This window comes from Siphateles boraxobius, unplaced genomic scaffold (genome assembly GCF_051911475.1).
Source record: "Siphateles boraxobius isolate OS27281-9 unplaced genomic scaffold, OSU_SipBor_1 6, whole genome shotgun sequence".
Classification (NCBI taxonomy): Eukaryota; Metazoa; Chordata; class Actinopteri; order Cypriniformes; family Leuciscidae; genus Siphateles; species Siphateles boraxobius.
In genome coordinates, this window is record NW_027509186.1 from 35,167,551 (window position 1) to 35,188,294 (window position 20,744).

Genomic DNA, 20,744 nt, shown 5'->3' on the forward strand with positions numbered 1-20,744 from the left:
TTGTAGAACTGTAACAGCTATTCACAGAAACACAAATAAATAATACATGAATATTAAATAATATTTAAAAAAATGAATATAAAACTATACATATATACTGTGTATATAGATATTTATCTATCTTCATTTATCTATATCTATTTATCTATTTATAGACACACACACACACACACACACATAAATCACTCCAACAGTCTGCTTGTATAAGTCTGGAAAAGGAACTATGCAGGCATGAAAACAGGTCAGGGCTGAAAAAGGTAAGAAGGATATTACACCTCTAGGGGGATCCGGGGGCATGCTCCCTCGGAAGAAAATTTTAAATATTCCATATTTTAAAGCATCAATCTGATGCATTTTGAAATGCATTTTTGCCAACCTGCGGAGAGCTGGAGAAACTTAACTTCAGCCATGAGTCAAAAAAAATATGGCCTCCGAAGCGTTGGCTAATAATTTTCCACCGGAGCTTTAGCTAGCTGGCTAACGTTGCGTTCTCTCCTGCTGTGTTCAACGGCTCAATTCATCAAGCTAAGCCTGTCAACAGAGCTCCTGTGTAACTTAGATATAGCCTACCAGAAAATATTAGGGATGTCCCGATACCATTTTTTCTGAACCGATCCAATACCAAAAATTTTGTGTATCGACCGATACCGATCCGATACCAGCGCAGTTTTTTTGTAAATCAAGTAGAATTTCTATAACTCTGTGTTTTGTGTGTTTCACTCTTTTGTGTGTTAAACACAATCTACTTAATACAGACAACTTCATTATAAATAAAAACAACAAATCCAAAAAAAATATGATCATAACCTAATACAAAAATTATATTATAAACTAGATTAGTGGATAACTCAGTAAAATTTAGTCTAGAAAAACCATAATTGTATAAAATATGAACATTTAGTGAAAAAAACATTATTTAGTGGAGAACAAAGAGACAATAAGTGTAGCACTAAATCTGGTAAAACGTTACACATTGCTCTTTGTATTGTTGTAAAATACATTAATGAAAAATAAGATAAAAATCAGAAAGATCATTTATCATGTATATAGTCTACTATAAAATGAAGACATTTTTAAATGTATAGCACAGCTGTTTAACGAGGCAGCAACATATGATAGATAGGACAGAACAGAACAAAAAAGGCTATTAATAATCTTTCATTGCGCAAAAGTATTATGATATAATTATGAAAGACTCATACAGTGAGGCACAAAGCGCGTATGCGCATCCCGAGCACAGAATGATGCGCTTGAAGCAACAAGGAGTCACAGCGCGCAGAAAAGTTCAAAGCACAAGGGAAAGGCATATCGATGCATAGTGTATTATACAGTATTTATCTATGCAATAGTTTATTGAGCCCTTTCTTTTAACAGTTTTAAATTTCAGTTACTGTGCGCGTGAAGAACAATTATAGTGCTCTGAAGGAGATAGATGCTCATAAATGGAGAATGACTGACAGCCGCAGCGGAGGGAAACGTTTACGTGATCTGGAATAATCTCACATTATACTATAGTATGGCTTCATATAGTATATAGTATACCTTCCCCCTCTAATGTCCAGCTACCACTAGAAGCCACAAACAACAATGACAGTCAAGCCCTAAAGCTGTAAGTTAACCGATGGCTCTTTCAGGCTCTCTCTCTCTCTCTCTCCTCTGGTGCGCACTCTAAATGCAAGCATATTGTAACCACAGTAACTTTGATCTGCTTGAACACATTTTAATCATCTTTAATACATGATTCCGAAGGATAGATTAAAAGACCCGGTCATTTTTTTAAATAAATACAAATTTATTAAAAAATAATAATAATTATCAATAAATTAATTTTTTTGAGATCCGGGGCTATAAAAAAAACATGTCTAACGACGCGCCTGGTCTACACTATCACACTAAACTGCATTTGAGTGTGTTGAAAGTAATAATGTTATTCTATGTGTTAGTTTGTTGTCTGTATGAGACTAGCAGTAAGCTAGATCAACATTAGAATAACATACAGATCATATTCTAACATTTCATCATGTTGAGCTATATAACATTGATTAGTTTTATGTACATTTGCTAACCTGTCTAAAAAAGACCATGCAAGAGTGGCGTCTCTGTCAAGTCGAAGTTTGTCACGGACGTGGAGCTCTCGGCATCTCGAAAACGCCACGCTAGGGGTGTGAACCTACACTGGTCTCACGGTTTGGTTCGATTATGATTATCATGTCATCGATTCAGTTCAATTCGATATCACGATGCACTGCATCCTCAATTTTCAATTTCACTTCACATGTATACAATTTTGTCAATAAATACAAGCAGTCAGACTCTGCCAGGCGTTAACAGCTCGAAGTGAAAACGCCTCACGTGGTTTCTCAAGTTAGTGGTATCACCCCCTGCATATTTTATTTGTGCGTGACATAATTTACACACAGCGCGTGCCTTCTCCAGGTCGTGCTTACCAGGTTGTTCATAAAAGCCAAAATGTGCCCAGATGTAGACTTTTAAAGTAGTTGGAGCAATTTTAATTACTCGCACTCGCCTCCCTCTGCCGTTGTATGCTACCGCGACAAAGCACATACGCGATAAATGACGTCAGAAAAGCGTCAGTACATTATAATCAGTTATGGTCTATTACTGAACCGATACCGAATCGTCCTCGTCTGCATCGAGATGCATCGTAGAAACGATTCATTTCGACACCTCAACGCCACGCTGATATTGATCCTCGTTTTAGTTCTCCTTTTGTCCCAAAGTCTGCTTGCCATGGTCCATAATGTTTGAACGAAACAACAACAGCGTGAGCGTGCCGCTAGATGTAGCGCAGTTGTCCACGTTTGTCGCCATGGTTACTATGGCAGTACGAACGCAAACCAGGGATAACGAGGATATTACATCATTAACAGGTCACAAGTGAACATGGACGTGCTATTAGTTAAAATTGGAATTTCCCTGAAATTAAAAATCTTTGGAAACTTTTGGGATATTGTAAGTACACAACTGCAGGAAATATATCACACTGTGCAAGTGATTTTTGGATATTTTATTACAAAAATCTTACATGTTGTAGCATTAATAAAAATGCGTATTAAATGGAAACTTCACTATTTTACGCAATATAGTAAAATACTCAAATACATTTTAAAGTAAAATCTTTAAAAGTCACTTAAATACCCATTTACATGGTACTCCAAGGTCCATGCAAATCACCATCATAGCAGTTTCCAAAAACATGTTTAACCCACTTCAAACTGGTGCATATGTTTGCGTTTAACTCACGTGTGCAAGGCATGGCAGCTGGATCCGTCTCCGATCTGTAATATCCCTTGTCACAGTCACAGGAAGTGTCTCCTTCTTTCATGGAGTAACTGTGCAGTGGACATTTACGACAACCACTGTCTGAAGAAAGAGACCTGTAGTAGCCCACCTTACACACTACGAGAGAAGAGAGATACAGGGTGACGTTAACTCTGTGTGAATACTGTTACCCAGATAACACGTATGAATCACATTATTATTAATCATTATTAAATGATTGGATTATGAAATAATGATAAAGTTTATTAAGCAGACAAAGCTGGAACATGAAAAGCCGCCAGTTTTCCACACACAAAACAATAATGCATTTATGATGGAGAGAAAAGCCAGGAAAGGGAGGTGAAGTCAAGAGAACGAGAGACAGACCAGAGGATGATGAATGAGGAATTCTGGGTGTTTTCCCAGCATGCACCAGTCACCTTTAATTCTCCCATCCATATATCTGAGTAAAACATATTTTGACATCATAAATAAAGAATGTGTGATGTTTAAATAATCTAGTGTGTCGTGTCCTCCTACTCCTCCTCCCTGCCTGAAAAACATCACTGTTTTTTATCGTCCTTTATCACTCATTTACGTGCAAACACCCGCGTGCACATCGCTCAGTGTTTAGACGTCTGTGTACATATGGATGAAAACTGGGAGGATGAAAGATGCCATAGACTCCAGCACACTACTATAAACTTCTATCCGACTCCAGAGACCAAACAGAAACAATGGGAACATGAGGTCAAGGTTTGGCTGGTTAGCAATAGCATGATCCTGTTATGTCCTACTGGTAGATGTAATAACTAAAACATGATAGCAAAAAGCATTTTTTTGCATTAATAACCATTCAAAAGTAGCCATGAATGGGAATGCAAACAGATAGATTTCATAAAAGTCAAATACTTTCAGCCACCCAAAAGTCATGTTTTTTAAGGTGTTTACATGACAACGAGAAATAAAAATGGAAACGTTTTTCCTTTGCATTTGTCACGTACAAACAACAACTCTTTCAAAATGATCATCGTTCATAAGACCCGTGAAAACGACTGAAAACGCTGTATTTTTCATGCCAGGCCAGTAGTTGGCTGTCACTTTGTAAAGAAACACTACGAACCTATTGACTGAACACGTAATACGCATGCGCATGACGTCACGGTTTTCACAAATTCACGTTTTTGTAGTTTACAGAAATGATAATTGTATTGTTTTCAAAAACTTGTACTTTGAAGCCTGTTTTCAAAAGTTTGCATTTTCAGGCCCCCAAAAAGTCGTGTAAAATAAATGAACGGCCAAAACGCATACAAAAATTTCCATTTTTAGTTGAAAACTGTGTTGTGTAAACGGCCCCTTAATAACTTATTTCAGTCATTAATGCAATTTTTTTATTTACAATATTAAACAGTATTAAATAAAATACGAACGCAGCGAGTCATTCATGGATACTTAACCATGTAAAGCCTGACATATGACATAAAAATCTAATTGTTTAAAAATGAAACAGTTTATTGAACCTTTAGAGAAAAAAATATTAAAAAAACTTTGTATATGCTTTTTTTGTTTGTTTGTCGAGGATCATATTTGAAACGTCAGGCTTTTATGGATCATATACCATACTACCATGTAGTATTATGATATAGTGAGAATATGGAGATGAGGAAAAAAACCCTACATTTCATTCAGAGGCCCAAACTGGCAAAAATATGCAATTTGATGATGTAATTTATATGGTTAAAAAGTAAAATGAAATTCTGATCTTACATGCATAAACTGCATGTCAGCTATTAATCTCCCAATAATATGTCTTAGTAAGATGATATTTAAATGCTTAATTGTATGATCAAAGCTCTGTAATTTTTATTTTGGGAGCAATACAATGATGATTGAAAGATGTACAAATAAACATTCCTCAAAAATAGGGTTGGGTACCGAAATGCGGTGCCAATAGGGAACCGGTTCCGACGTAAACGGTGGTAACCAGATCGAATAAGAACGAACATTTCGGTGCCTGACCATTGTAGCCAGCTATGAGGTCACCGAGGTCCGGACCTCGGTCATTTTTTTACATTCAAAAATAAAATGTCAAGCTCTCTGAATGATTAATTAGCCGTGTTTAAACCACCTCACATGAGTGTTTGCAATTCATGTTGTTGCGAGAAGCTAGCGCAGTGAACGGGGCTTGAGAGCGCGTTGTGAGTGTTCCTACGTGTTGCCAGATCCACCTAAGGTAAAGGTGGCAGTAGTCTCCAGGACCTGTTTTTCTGATTTAATGTGACACTTTAGGAAGTTATTAAAGTGGAAAGTTGTATGTTAGGTTTAGTGACATATTAATCTTATTTCCAAAACACAAGCTTTGAACTTATTTCGGATTATTATTATTATTATTTTGTTTTGCTTGTTTTTCGTAGTAATATCTGGCAACATTTTACTGTCGGCATTAATAAAAAAAAAGCTTATAGACAAACTGTAATTGCATAAAGCTACCACATTCGGTAAGACAAACGCAAGGATCATCGTGATTATCTGTAAGAAATGTATAACACTATCAAAAACAATAGCATAATACAGATCTGTTTGTTACAGAATGAAATATGACAAATAACATACTGGCCAGCAGGAAGACGGCTTATGCTGTTTTAACCTTTCACAAAGTGATCATAAAACATTAATTAAAGCAGTGTTTCTCAACTAGCAATCTATTCAGTCAGCATATTTGTGTTTGATCTGTGTGAATTACAGAAATATAAGACTTGCTAGACCAACTTTTTTTCTATATTTCTTTGCACAAAACTCTCCAGAAAGTGCCATTTAATGGTTTATTTGTCAAATAAAATTCCTTTTTTTTTTTAAAAGGGTCGCAGCTTAATCCATGGGGAAATGTGGGTCCATGCAATGGCCTAACCATTATAGCACAATTATTTACACAACACCCGGACCTCACTAATTTTCAAACCCTGGTTACGGCCTTCTGCCTGACTCTCTGTGTCATGAGGCGCACACACGCAAGGTCTCTCTCCCTCTCCGCCGTGCGCGCACATACTGTTGAAGCACATAGTCTGTTCTTTCTCGCATGCGCGCTCTTGCTCGCTCGCTCTAGATTGCGGGACATTTTAACTAATTTGCGGGCATCAGGGAGCCGTTATCAATATGCGGGAGACTCCGGGAACGTCAGCTGATTGCGAGGGGATTAATGAAGATGCCGAAGACAAAACGCTCCAAGGTTTGGCTGCATTTCACGTGTAAAATTACGCGTCAGAAAGCCCTCTGGGTGTGCCGATTGTCTGAAGCACATATAGAATCACGCCAATCCATTGGCTGATGGTGCGGGCGCCGCCTCGACGCTCACGTCGTCTTATTATATTGGCATGCGCATCATCTGCTCCTCAGATTTCTCTGCCGAAAAAGGAAGCTTGTCGGCAGCGCGAGGAGTTTGGCAGTGAACGCAGTGTCTCGTTCCCTATTCAGAGAACATAGGTTACATCAGTAACCAGAGACGTTCTCTTTCATAGGTTCACTCACTCAACGCTGCGTAGCTAAGACGCAGTGAGAATGAAATACCAAACTTGCCAAGCGCTGCCGTTCTAGTGCAACGACCAGATAACTTACATGACTGGTTCAAGCAGACAAAACATGGGAACCTGTAGCCATGTCGAGATTAGATTACCCTGGTAGTAATTTCTGTTAATCTCCAGTATTATTACATAGTTTGATACAATATTGTTTTATTTGATATTATGTAAATGTGAATTTTTATTTTATATTGGTTTATTTATTATTACCATATATGTTACTTGTATTTATATTGTTTAAAGATTTAAGTTCATATTGTGTCCAGTTTGGCCCTGTACATAAAAGGGTATTATTTTTTTGACAAAGTGTGTGCGGTTTCGTTTTCTTAAAGGGATAGTTCACCCAAAAATGACCTTCATATCTTAATTCGTGTTCCGAAGATGAACGAAGGTCTCACGGGGTTGAACAACATGAGGGTGAGTAATTACTGACAGAATTTTCATTTTTGGGTGAACTATCCCTTTAAGTACCGTTTCAAGAACCGTTTAAGCACCGGGACCGTTTAAAAAATACAGAGTAGGTACTGGTATCGGATAAAACCCAACCGTTACCCAATCCTACTCAAAAACCTAATGTATCATATTTGTTAGTTCACATTTTAACACGATTTTTCAACAACAAAAAAAAATTATATAAAATATTAATTACAATATAAAAGTTTTTCTTACACTTACATTTACAATATCAGATTTTACAGCAAAAAGACACGTGCACCATGACCCAAAAGTGGACATTTTTAGAATGCCTTTTACTTGATAAGAACATATAAACCTATAAAAACTATATATCAGACGACATAGGTTGTGTAGTGGATTGTGTGCAACAGATTCAGCAAAGAGTTTAGGAAAATCCATGTATCAAATATAATACAGTACACTTTATAAGGTTAAAAAGTTGCTAGAAACCTTCTAGGATAAATAAAACAGAAACTGGAAGGGAAAAATAAACGCCACAAGGATCTCCTAAGGCTCTTAGATGTTCCTCTGCTAATCCTAATGAAGGGAACAGACCTCCCGACAGATTATCACCATCAATCTCTAATCTCAGTTTAAGATTGATCCAGAGGTGCTGGAAACGCCAAAGGAAGAGGAAATCATCTCTCATTCGCTCTTCCCACTGAACTTAATCTTCACTGAACTGAATGAATTTTTCTGTAGAGAAAACCCTTCACAGACATCCAAACACACACTACATGACAAGACCCTTTGAGATAAGGGGACAAAGAAAAGCGTCTTCTGGTTTCCAACACACATTCCAGCATTTTCTGACATCTGCAGGATGAAGAGCAGCATATCATTACATTTCTGAGCCCTCAAATCAACGTCTTTCCATTAGTGAGACGCTGAGAGATGGACGAGTCACGATGAGAGACGGACTGCATCTGTGGGTGGACTGAAAATCACTCCTCAAAACACACACACACACACACACACACACACACACACACACACACACACACACACACACACACACACACACACACACACACACACACACACACACACACACACACACACACTTATTCTTTTATTAAACATCCTGAATGTCCGTCTTGTTCTGATTTTCTCTTCTCTTATTTTCTTTAATCTACTCTAAAACTGTTGTCACTTATTTCCAAGTCTTCATCCTATCCTATACAACACAGACGCTCATGTTAAGAGGATAAATTATGCATTTGAAATGAAAATGCTGGCATTATTTACTTGCATTTTACTTGTATGTCAAATCTGTTTGACCTTTTCGTCTATGAAACACTACTGGTCAAAAGTTTAAGGTCATATTTTGTAATGTTTTTGAAAGAAGTGTCTTATGCTCACCAAGGCTGAATTTATTTGAGCAACCATACATTATTATTACAATGTAAAATAACTGTTTTCTATTTGAATATATTGCAAAATGTAATTTATTGCTGTGATCAAAGCTGAATTTTTAGCATCATTACTCCAGTCTTCAGTGTCACATGATCCTTCAGAAATCATGCCTAATATGATGATTTGCTGCTAAAGAAACATTTATTATTGTTATCAATGTTGAAAACAGTTGTGCTGCTTCATATTTTAGTGGAAGCCATGATAATTGTTTTAAAGGATTATTTGATGTATACAACTTTGTTTGAGGAACTGAGGACTGAAATTTAAGTCCACAAAAATTAAAATTAGTTTTTTTAAGTTGTTTTCACTGTATGGAAAAGATGAACAATTGTTTTCCCCACAAAAAATAATAATTTGGTGTTATATGACGATGAGATAATTTTCAGGTGAACTATCCCCTTTAAGAAAAAACAGAAGTCAATGGGAAGTCTCAATTTAGATAGCTAGATAAGTGTGTGTGTGTGTGTGTGTGTGTGTGTGTGTCCCATGCCCTCAGGAGAGGAACCTGATCTTGATGTTTTTGTCTAAAAAAATCCTAGTGCTCTGCAAACCATCATTACACACACACACACACACACACACACACACACACACACACACACACACACACACACACACACACACACACACACACACACACACACACACACACACACAAAGTGAAAGAAACATCAATTGGCTTCTTGTCTCATAGTCTGGCATCTGTTGTTCTACATGGTTTAGTCACTAATTAACAATTACCTCTGAACCCCCCCCCCCACACACACACAGGTCCATCAGTGTGATTGATGACAAACATGCAGAGGGCGAGCGGATCACATTGATTGATGACTCACTCGCTCCACATGTTGACCTTGACCCCACCCTGAGGCCTACAACACTAACAGATTCATACAAGCCCGACTTCACCTTAACAAACTCTATTCTCATTACCAGAGGAAGTCGTCCATCTCCCGATGCCTCCGACCAGCTCTAGTAATAGTATTAACCAGAACTAAAGCACATCTCCTTTAACTCTTCAGTAGATATCGATGGTCATGTGGAGTTTTTGATACTGGTCCTCGTTCTGGCATCTCAACTACCCAAGCAGAGAAAAGCATCACATGAGATCTTCGTAATATCTCAACTGTTGCTCCTAGAAAGCAATGAGATTAAATCAAGAGCAAATGGCAAAAATAAAGAATCTCAGTTTCTCACATGCATCTCCTGTAGGGTTTCAACAGTGATTCAGATTTAGGAAGAATCTATCTATATGAACTCAGATATTTCTCATCAAATTCACCAAATGATCTGAGCTGCTATTTATTTCTGAGCTGCTATTGACATTTAATTTTTAGCTCTAAAATCTTATTATTTGGTCAAGAATCTCGGTTAGGTTTGCTAAGCTATAAAAGGACAACCTCTGAACAATAAAACCAATCAATTTGCTTGGTAAATCAGAAGTTGTTAGTTATGACAGAAAAAAACGTCTAGTATATATTTTTCTAAAGCTAAATATAAATATTAAAGCACAAAAAATATTGAAAAACTAAATTAAAAACTAAAATTTAAATAAAAAACTGAAAATATAAAAACAAAAGCTAATTCACAATATTAATAAATAATATAATATAGAGCTGCACGATTCTGGATAAATTGCTAAATATATTTTTTGTTTCAAACTGAGATCACGATTCTGAACCGACAACTAAACAAAACAACATGTATTTTACTAGAGGTTCTGACAAAATGTTAATTGCTGCATTTAAAATGTTTGATTCATTTAAATACATTATTTAATAACTACATAAATACTTTACTTGTTTCATTACTGGATGAATCAGGATTTCTGAACGAATCTCTTGAATTACTGATTCAATGACAAATACATTTTTAACAGTAACAATGTAATTAATACAATCGTTATTTGAAGCAGATGATTTGCTCTATTTTGATCGCAAATGTTTAATAGACATGGCCAAATCATTCTCATTTAAGAATGAGATCATGCGGGTGTTTGAATCGAGATCCCGAACGCGATAAACATGAGGAAACTGTTTTGGAAGGAAAGTACAAAATTCTGAATAAATTCTTCACCTGAAAGATTTTCAGTGAATAACAACATTTCTAAAGGCTTCTTTACAAAGCTGAGTTAAGGCTGCTCTGTGCCTGCTCAAAAATTCGATGTCAAGACATAATGCCACATAAAAGCCTGACTAAATAATGCCTGCCGGACCCACTTTAGCCTCTAGAACTAAAAGTATACAGTGAGAATTGCTGTGTAAATGCATTTATGCCACCTCTGAGCAGCATTAAACAGTCTGTGTAAATTAAAGACACCAAAATGCTATTTCAGAAGCGCGTTTATGCCACCTTTGCAGTGTAAATTTGACACGTCACCTGAGCTTGACCTCGCCTCAACAACACTCAACATGAACACATCATTTACTTCATCAAAGGTGCAGCTGAATTATTTATTAATATACATTATGAAACCACAATACTGTTGGTATATTGTGTCAAAGCTTGTTGTTTTAATAAAACAGATTTGGCAGGTTTTTGAATTTATTGATGCGAGACTTCCTGAAATGACCTGAACTTCAAGCTCCCCTGAACACGTACACCAACTTCCACCATTCAGAGAGAGGAATTTCCCAAAATTTACTGCGCGTTTATCTGTGGTAAAATCGAGTACACCCTGTAGGGCTGCTGGGGTCTTTAAAATCCGAGCACAATTAATAAAACCACAGGGTTTTAATAGCAACTAACGTGAAAAGAAAAGAATGGAGTGATTAGAGAAAGATGAGTGTGTGTCTGGCAAGGTCTGCACGTATTGTTAAACATCAAAAGTTGTGGCAGTATTTTCTAATACAGGAAGTTTTGGCACTGGAGGATATGCAAATGAGTTCACACACACACACACACACACACACACACACACACACACACACACACACACACACACACACACACACACACACACACACACACACACACACACACACACACACACACACACACACACGTAGTGTTTCCATGTTTTATGGGGACTTTCCATAGACATAATGATTTTTATACTGTACAAACTGTATATTCTATTCACTTACACTAACCCTACCCCTAAACCTACCCATCACAGAAACCTTTCTGCATTTTTACATTTTCAAAAAACATCACTTAGTATGATTTATAAGCTGTTTTCCTCATGGGGACCAAAAAATGTCCCCACACAAACAAGGATTTCAGATATTGCCATCCTTATGGGGACATTTTGTAGGTAGGGTTTACCAGGCCACACACACACACACACACACACACACACACACACACACACACACACACACACACACACACACACACACACACACACACACACACACACACACACACACACACACACACACAGAGTTCAGGTGAATCTATAAATACTCTTCATGCACAACCATTTTTGGCATTCCCTACAAAACAATGCCACACAATGATAGCATGATACATCATGGGATGAGTTTTCTGTTTTGATCCCATGTGTGTATGTGACTTATAGGGCCAGGGTAAAAAAATTAGGGTGTGTATTTTTAGTTTGTTTATCTAAAACTCTGGAAATGTGGGACGACAGACTGTCTGGAGCTGCAACACCTTCTATTGTGCATGTGTGTGTATGTGCGTGTTTAAGGGAAGTGGGTGAACAACAGGGAATTTGGTACGTTTCTATTTATTTGTTGGGAAAACAAACACACAATAAGAAAAAACACACCTATAGTACAAACACGTTCACGTAATGATGCTGTGGTGGCGGTGCAACATGATGAATATGGGAGCAGTGGCATGACAAACTCGCTTATTTTGACCTTTAACCTATGGAACTTTCTCTTGACCTTTAGGAATGAGGTCACAGTAAATTGAGAGAACTGACCATGTGTCTCTATGTGGATATACTCAAAGCAAAAAATCCTTCATAAATATAATAAAAATGTTTCAGTGATTCAAAAAATTCAACAGCCGTTTCTCTATAACAACAATTGAAGACAAACAATAGAAGTCTATGGTATGTTGTCATGTACTATGTGCATTAGGGCTGAGCATTGAGTTGGGCAAGTTGATTCATTTCTGTGAATCAGTTCAAACTGTTCATTTCAATTATTTGATTCGAAATCTATTTCAATGATTTGACTGCATCATAACTCAATATCAAGTCGATGAGTCTTACATAAATATATGTAAATAACATATTTATATTATTTTTACGTAAAATAATAATTTATAATATATTAATTAATAATTAATAATAATATATTAAAATATTATATTGTAAACAGTGTGGAAAATATAAAACAATAGGTGTCTATGGAGAAATTTATTTAAATTTAACTTCTTGCATTGAATATTTTGAATCTTCTAAAAGTTAAAATATCTTGAAAAGTTATGGTTCCTTGCACTGCAAAAAAAGCAATAATTATTTTTACACAAATACGTGCACACACACATACGCACACACACACACACACACAGCAAAACTATGTGATCAATTTATGCTTCCTGATACAGTAAATTATTGGCTGACATAAACAAATATGTCATAATGATATTGAACATCTTTGTGCCTGAAGCTTCAGTGGGTCAATTGCTAAACCACTGATGTCTGTTTGTGCTAAATTAGTATCGATCTGTTTCAAAACATAGCGAGGACATCATTTTAGGACATCATAGAAATAATCCGGATGTTATCCCTGCTCCAGAAGACAGCCAGCACCCATATGCTGTATTCATAAATGTACATGCATGCTTTGCACAGAAAAATGTATGCAGTATTCTGAAAAAAAACAAATAAAATAGTTCAGTGATATTTGTGTGTACTATGTTTTTTAATTTTTTTTATTGCTTACTATAGTTTTGCTTTGTTACTGTACAGTTACAATGCTGTCTTAGAAGAACAGCAAGGGAGTTCACTAGGTTTTGGAACAGACTTTCTCACTGTATTAAAAGAGTATCTATCTAACACATTAAGTTTTCACACCTCTTTACATCCATCATTCTATCACAAAGAAGACTAAAACTGAGAAAAGACCACCTACACACCTCCTACGGTTTGACGAGCTTAAGATTACAACTCAAAACCTCGCAATCACAGCCCATTGTTACAGGAGAGCGAAGAGCGAAACACAGAGAGAGAGAGAGAAAGAGACAGCGTCTGTCATCACATCAAAGGGATGTTTAAAGGGAACGCGAAGTGAATGATGAGGAAAAGAAATCAAAGACCACCTAAAAACCTCTCTTTCACTAGACATCAGCTCCTTTTCATTCTCTCGTCTTTTCCTGTCTGAGAGGAGGGCGCTGACCTTCCCTGTGTGCTGACAAATCTGTTTTTCTCTGCGATCACCTCCTTTATTCTCGCTGTCTTTCTGTCTTTTGTTGTTCCTCCTTCCTCATACTGGATGTCTATCTCTCTCTGTCTTTTTAACCCCCTCTTGACAGAAAATAAAAGACAAATTCAAAGGCAGAAGGAAAGTGAGTCTGACAGAGAAAACAATACAGAACTTCCAGCAAGATACCGAAACCCAACGCTGATGGTTAAAACACTATAACCAAACCACATTATCTGACTTTTTTTGTCTTCATGAAGCACAAAATGAAACATTTTCAAAAAAAAACTTTAAGAAAAGTTTCAAGCTTCAAAAAAGTGGCAAAGTACCGAAAAAGTAATTCATATCATGCACTATATACCAAGTTTGCTGAAGTCAACTTCGAACTTTGGGTGAGAAAGAGCCTAAAATTTATTTGCTATTCACGTCTGCCAGGTTTAAATATGGGATTTTATAAACAATATATTATGAATAACAATATATAAACAATAAATTATATAAACAGTGTGGGAAGTACAAGTATAATTTGTACAAGTATAAACAAGCATAATTATATGGTACTTAGCTTCTTGCATTAAACATTTTAAATCTACTTAAAAATGAAGGATCCTCTCAATAAAAAAAAGTAATAATAATAATAATGATGTATGACCTGTGCACGATATACCAAATGTTTTGTTGCTTTTAGGAAAAATGCATGACTTTTGAAGACTTGAAATACACAGCACATGTCATGGATAATTGTTTTTGTCTCTTAAATTAAGAAGTTTGCTAAATACTCCCTATTTGAGCAACATGAGGGTGGGTAGGTGATGTATTGGTGCACTGATTCAGAGCTGAATTTGACTGAAACGAGAGAGGGAAATTCAGGTCAGCCGAGGCAACACGTCTCCTGTCGTTCCCTTGTAAGACTTCCAGAGAGTCCATTAAGTCTGGTTAATATAAGGGACTGTCAGCGAGCTGCAACATTATATCAATGTTACGGTGGTGCCGTCCCTCTCGGTTCTGTCACGCTCCTTTTAGAGGGGGGAGAGTCGGCGTTGAGAGAGACATTTGGAGATAAAGAACTGAGGGAACAGAACACCATCCAGACCAGAAACATCTCTCAACACCTCTGTAATGATGTTCGACTCGCACACACAGGACTCTTTCTATCTCTGTTTCCTCTGGTGAGGAACTGGGTTGTGTTGTCCCGAGCTCTTCAGGCAGAGGTAAACTCTGACCTGTTCCTTTTAGCCTGGTGTGTGGTTAAACCGTTCAGGCATGTCAAAAAAAAAAAAAAAAGAGGCAACAAAAAGCTGGAACACCGACTTTCCCTCAGCTCAAATAAATGGCACGAGAAAAAAAGCACAAGGAAAGTGATGAAGAAAAGGTTGATTCCTTCCGCTCCTGTCCTTTCCTTCATTACCCAGAGGACATGTTAAAGCTCAGAGATTGCTCGTGGATAGCTCAGATTAGATAAAACATAAAATGGGTACTTTCAAATTTAAGCCTTAGTAGCAGTTGGACTTCATTTATAACACTATTGTATTATTTTGTGTAAATACAAAATTATTTTACACGCCACCATTTGGTTTTCGAAAGCGACAACAGTGTAACCAGTTCTAACGCAGTTCTGTCGTTACTGCACAGACGAGCACTCAACACTATTTGACCAAAAAATGCCACAGCTGTCTTATAAAGACCTCAGGGAACTGTGCCAACTTGTGTAAAAGTTAAACCTGACGGTACATGCAAGTCGATGAGATCAATGTAACTCCACAACAACTGCATAAATGTATCCACTAACCATTCAGAAACGTGAAGTTGCAACCTCTTCTGAGTCTCTGTAAGACTGCACTCCACTACTGGTTATTTCTGAGTGTGGGGAGCAGGACGAGGTCGAGGGCCGTGAGAGAGCAGCACGAGGACGGTAGCGTGATTACTGATGAGCGACACCTTCGCGACCCACCGGTCTCGTATCTCTCACTGAGAAGCGGAAGCATAAAAAGAGGAGCGACGACAGTGGAGATCGAGAGAGGCCAGGCCTGGATTTTATTTGATGTTTTGTTATATTATGTGTGGCGGCAGTCGACCGTGAGGAACTGCCGTCTTTACTTTCGTTTTTGTATTTGTTTATTTGTTATTACATTGTTGAATGTTCGCCGGTTCCCGCCTCCTTCTTGCCATTACAACGAACCTTGTTACACTGAGATTTTGGATGAGTGAGATTCACCGTTTTGTTATTGACAGACTATCCGAAGCTCGTGTAAAGGATCGGCTGTCTTCTGAACAGAGGTGGGGAGCAGCAGCTCATTTGCATTTACACACAAAAATGGCACATTTTCGCTCACACTCAAAAAGGGGCAAATTTGACAAGCTATAATAAATCATCTGGGGGTATTTTGAACTGAAATTTAACACACACATTCTGAAGACACCATAGATTTATATTACATGTTGTGAAAAGGGGCATAACCTTTAAAGAGATTGCATTTGCATGCCAAGTGTAAACCTCCGAGCCAAAAGTAGTGCAACTGTTCTGGAATTGAAAGAACCAACTGACAGACAAAGAATATATTGCATTATTTTTCAGTAAAATATATGTTTTATTTACTTATTATTTATCCTTTTAATTTCAAAATCTAATTTACAGTCTAATAACTCTTCTAAAACTCAGACACATAAGATCAAGCAGAAGAAATAAATATAAATCCATATTTGTTCTCCCTTGAATATAATTTCTGTCTAAAAAACAATTGAGACTGTCAAGATGTATCTTTCCTGTGTGTGTTGTTGATCATGCAACAGGCGGCTTTAAATCACACAGAACAAACAGCAGCTTCACTCTTGCCGTTCCCCATCGGGCCAATATAGAGACCAGGAGCCGAGATCACAGCTCCCGAGTCTCCATGGCATCCTGTGGAACCTCAGCTGTCAAGAGTTTTGATGTCTTAATAAATTTCTCCTCTCCAGCTGTCAGCCAAGCGTCAGAGATGGATGAAAGAGTCAGTGACCTTTGACCTGCCCCAGACCTCTTCTTCAGCTCCCCCCCCAGTGAACCCCCAAAAACTCTCACAGAACCCCGAGACTCTATTGCAACTGCAGATTCCTTTCAGCACAACGTCAACCCCGAAGAAGCCCAACAATAGTGTCGACTGCATCCCACAGATAGTTTCACATGCAATGCAGCTCTACAGAAGAAACTACTGAAGCGATGCATTGCTGTTTTTCACACAGTACTGTTAATGTATATACAGAGGTAACTTTTTCTAAATAATAGCATGCATTAAACTTAATGTTTTTAGCAACAGACCTATAAAATGTGTGTGAGATGTTTTGTTAGACATGGCTATATGGTGTGAAAAAGTTTTCGCTTCATTTTAAAGTAACTGAAAGAAGCAGCGATATAATGCCGGAGAATAAAAACTGTCCGTATGAATAAAAAAAAAATAAAAAAAACACATACAAGTCAAGCAAAGCCTTTCCATTTTGAAGAGTCTCAATCAGCTGATGATGACAAAAAGAAATGCAACAACTGTTACTTTAAAAAGAATTGTTTACTGAACTGCTACTTAAAAAAATAATATATAATACAATGTATATATATATATACATTATATATATATATATATATATATATTATATTATATTATATATATATATACATATATATATATACATATATATATATATATATATATATATATTATATTATATATATATATATATATATATTATATATTATTATATATTAGTTACACAATGTGGCTATTAATTAATCTAATTAACATTGACATCCATAGTAGGAAATATTGGAAATGTCACAAAAAAATATCTATGCAAAGTGTGAAAACAACTTTTTTCTTTAATTTTCAGAATAATTAGGCTAATGTGGATTCGATGTCATCCATATTCATGCAAGCTCATAATCTGAATAACTAATAATCGGCCTCTGACACAATTCCTCTCCAAAAACTCTTTTGGAAATTCAACTCATCGTGGACTTGACGCACTCTTGAGGAAACCTGAAACAGCTCCAGATGACTGCACTTGCGGCCTGATCGAGAACGTAACCTTTGATCTGTGACCTCTCGGGGCAAAGGTCAAGGGTGGCGCCGGCTTTCCCTCATCATCACGATGGAAACCACGAAAAGTGTTTGCAGTGAAGTCTTTGCGGCACATCTACAAATAGCAGCACATGTCTAGAAGTCATTAAGCACAAGAGAAGTCCTACTTTCCCTTTTCTCTGTCAACACTTCTGTGTGACACGTATTTATTATTGTCACAGGCTCTTATTTTGCTTGATCTATGGCAGAATGAGATGTCAGTTTTAAAGATAATTACATTTTTTCTCCTCCAAGGATCCATTCATCACATTCGGGGCCCTCTGCCATTTTTAGATTCTTGATAACATGCCTCAACTCATTCCATCTTTCTCTTGCGATCCCTCTCTCTCTCTCACACACACACATCCACATCCTATTATGTCGCATGAAGTTGCCAAAAATCTGTTAATTACAAAGTCCAGAGCCTAACTAGTATGATTATAATGAACTTAGTTCCGTGAGAACACTTTGTTGAGGACAGCACTCTCCTCTCGTCCTCTCTGTTTGTAATCAGCATCTCTTGTTCTCACGTAACGGTCTCATGGGAGGAACGATCTCAGTCCTCCTTATTATACAACCACAAATGCTGATAAACCAATCAGAAGTGCTATTATTACCACCTGATGACAGATGCTTGAAAGAAGAAAGGAAAAAGACGGATGGCAGTGTTGTGCGCCATTCAGAAGTGAATTTGAACTTAATTTAAAATTAACAAACATGATGCAGAATTTCAATTTGCATGTAAGGAAGTAGTATTAAAATGAATTTTAAAATTTTAAGAAACTCATAACGGCATTTTTTAAATAGAAAAGTTTAATTAGATGTTTGAAACTTTATAGAATGCAACAGACACCACCACCCACTTTTTCAACGGCCTCGGATCTGGAAGTATTTTTCCCATTCACTTCTCCCATAGGGATTTTTAAAAAGTCTTCATTTAAGAGTTATGAACCAAGTCAACCAGCTCTATGATTAAAACATCACAAACTTTGATGTGAAGCAAAAAAGTATTTGAAAATCAAACGAAAAAGATAAATGCACAAGACTGTGTAATTAAAAGCTTTAACGAGGGAAAGAACTACAATTCCATTGCGAATGGCATAATCAAATAAAAAATGAGGGATAAATATTTAAAAAAATTATTCAAAGATGTTGATTATACATACAGATACAATATATTTTACGTTGAGTAATTTGAGAGCATAGGGAAACTGACTCTACGTCCTTCGCAGTGCTTCTTCGGAGTGAGTGAGCAGCAGTAAATTATTTTTTTCCTCCTATTTTTTAAGAGATCAAATGATAGGTGGAGATTTCTTTGCAGAATCATGGGTAATGTAGTTTAACATCAGGAATTTTGATAACAATGCTGCCGGATGGCTTCAACAAAAGCATATACCATCAATTATGTTAATATTTACAATTATTACATAATTACAACTACAAGTTATTATTAAAAATCAATTCCATTATAGAGAAAATAAAAATAATTATTCTGGAACTTGACTGTGGCCAGTTCAATTCAAAATTACAACTCAAGAACTGAAAAATTCTAACATTTTGTCCAAGATCGGTTGCGCTAGTTTGACTGTAACATCAGAAGTGTCTTACCTTGACATTGCTCATTCCTTTCCTCGTATCCAGGGTTACACAGGCAATTCCCGATGGGCACCAGCCACTCTCCATCGGCACCACAGTACATTTTGGGAACCTCCTGTTCTTCCGAATTATTCACACAGGAGCCGCGCACCTCCACCAGGGATGACGTGTCCGCCCCAGTTACGGTGTCAGGAAACTGCGCTAGGTTCCTCACGGCTAGCGGACACTTTTTGTAGAACACACGAACAGAAACCAGCGCGATACAAGCCCCTACATCCTGAAAGGCCAGATAGAAGCCCGTACGGCTCATAACGCCGACATCCCGAACCTCAGTGTTCAACTTCATGATCCGATCACCAATATCCACCTGCGTGAAGCTCTCGTCCGCCGCCACCGTGTCGATCTTAGCAAAGCGGCTCTCGTGAGTGTATCGCTCGTTATCAGAGTCAGACTCGAGGTAGTAGAGGTTGAACGTCTCTTTGCAGGTGCCGATGACGCCGGGCAGGCTGTTACAGTCACGCAGGGTGAATTTAATCTCAATGTAGATACGCTGGGCCGGGCCACGCCGTATCCAGTGAGTCCTGAGCCAGTTGTTCTGACTGGGCTCCATTACATTACAAACCTGGTATGTTCGGATGGGGATGTTCTTCTCATCCATGATGCTCACCTCTTCCCACTGCATGAGACAGCACAAGAACAATGTTAGGAATGAGAAATAAATAAATGATTTTCATAATTTTTAAGACCTTCTCAATTCCGTAGCAGATCTATACAGGTGGAGCTGGGGAAGGTGGAGGGTTTCTGAAAGCACACTGCAAATGCTGACCAATAGGGCTGTAACGTTATCCAATATGAAACCGAAATCGTGCGAACCTGTGTCGCGGTGTGAGAAGGCAGAATCGCGACACACCCCTTCCAACTCCCAGAGTTATCCTTCCCGTCCAGATCCAATGCTACCACATCTTTAAATTACTATTAGTATTATTTGAAGT

The 20,744-nt window shown here is 37.4% G+C and overlaps 1 protein-coding gene across 2 annotated transcripts in view; it reads right to left on the reverse strand.

Annotated features, from left to right (window-relative positions):
* epha4l (eph receptor A4, like) overlaps positions 1 to 20,744 on the reverse strand; it is a 49,271-nt gene that overhangs the window by 18,990 nt on the left and 9,537 nt on the right. For both annotated transcript variants that reach the window (XM_077206979.1, XM_077206981.1), the window contains 2 exons: positions 19,765 to 20,428; positions 3,265 to 3,420 (listed from right to left, as the gene is read on the reverse strand). In XM_077206979.1, coding sequence (XP_077063094.1) covers positions 3,265 to 3,420; positions 19,765 to 20,428 — 820 coding nt within the window. The remainder of the gene's footprint in view (positions 1 to 3,264; positions 3,421 to 19,764; positions 20,429 to 20,744) is intronic.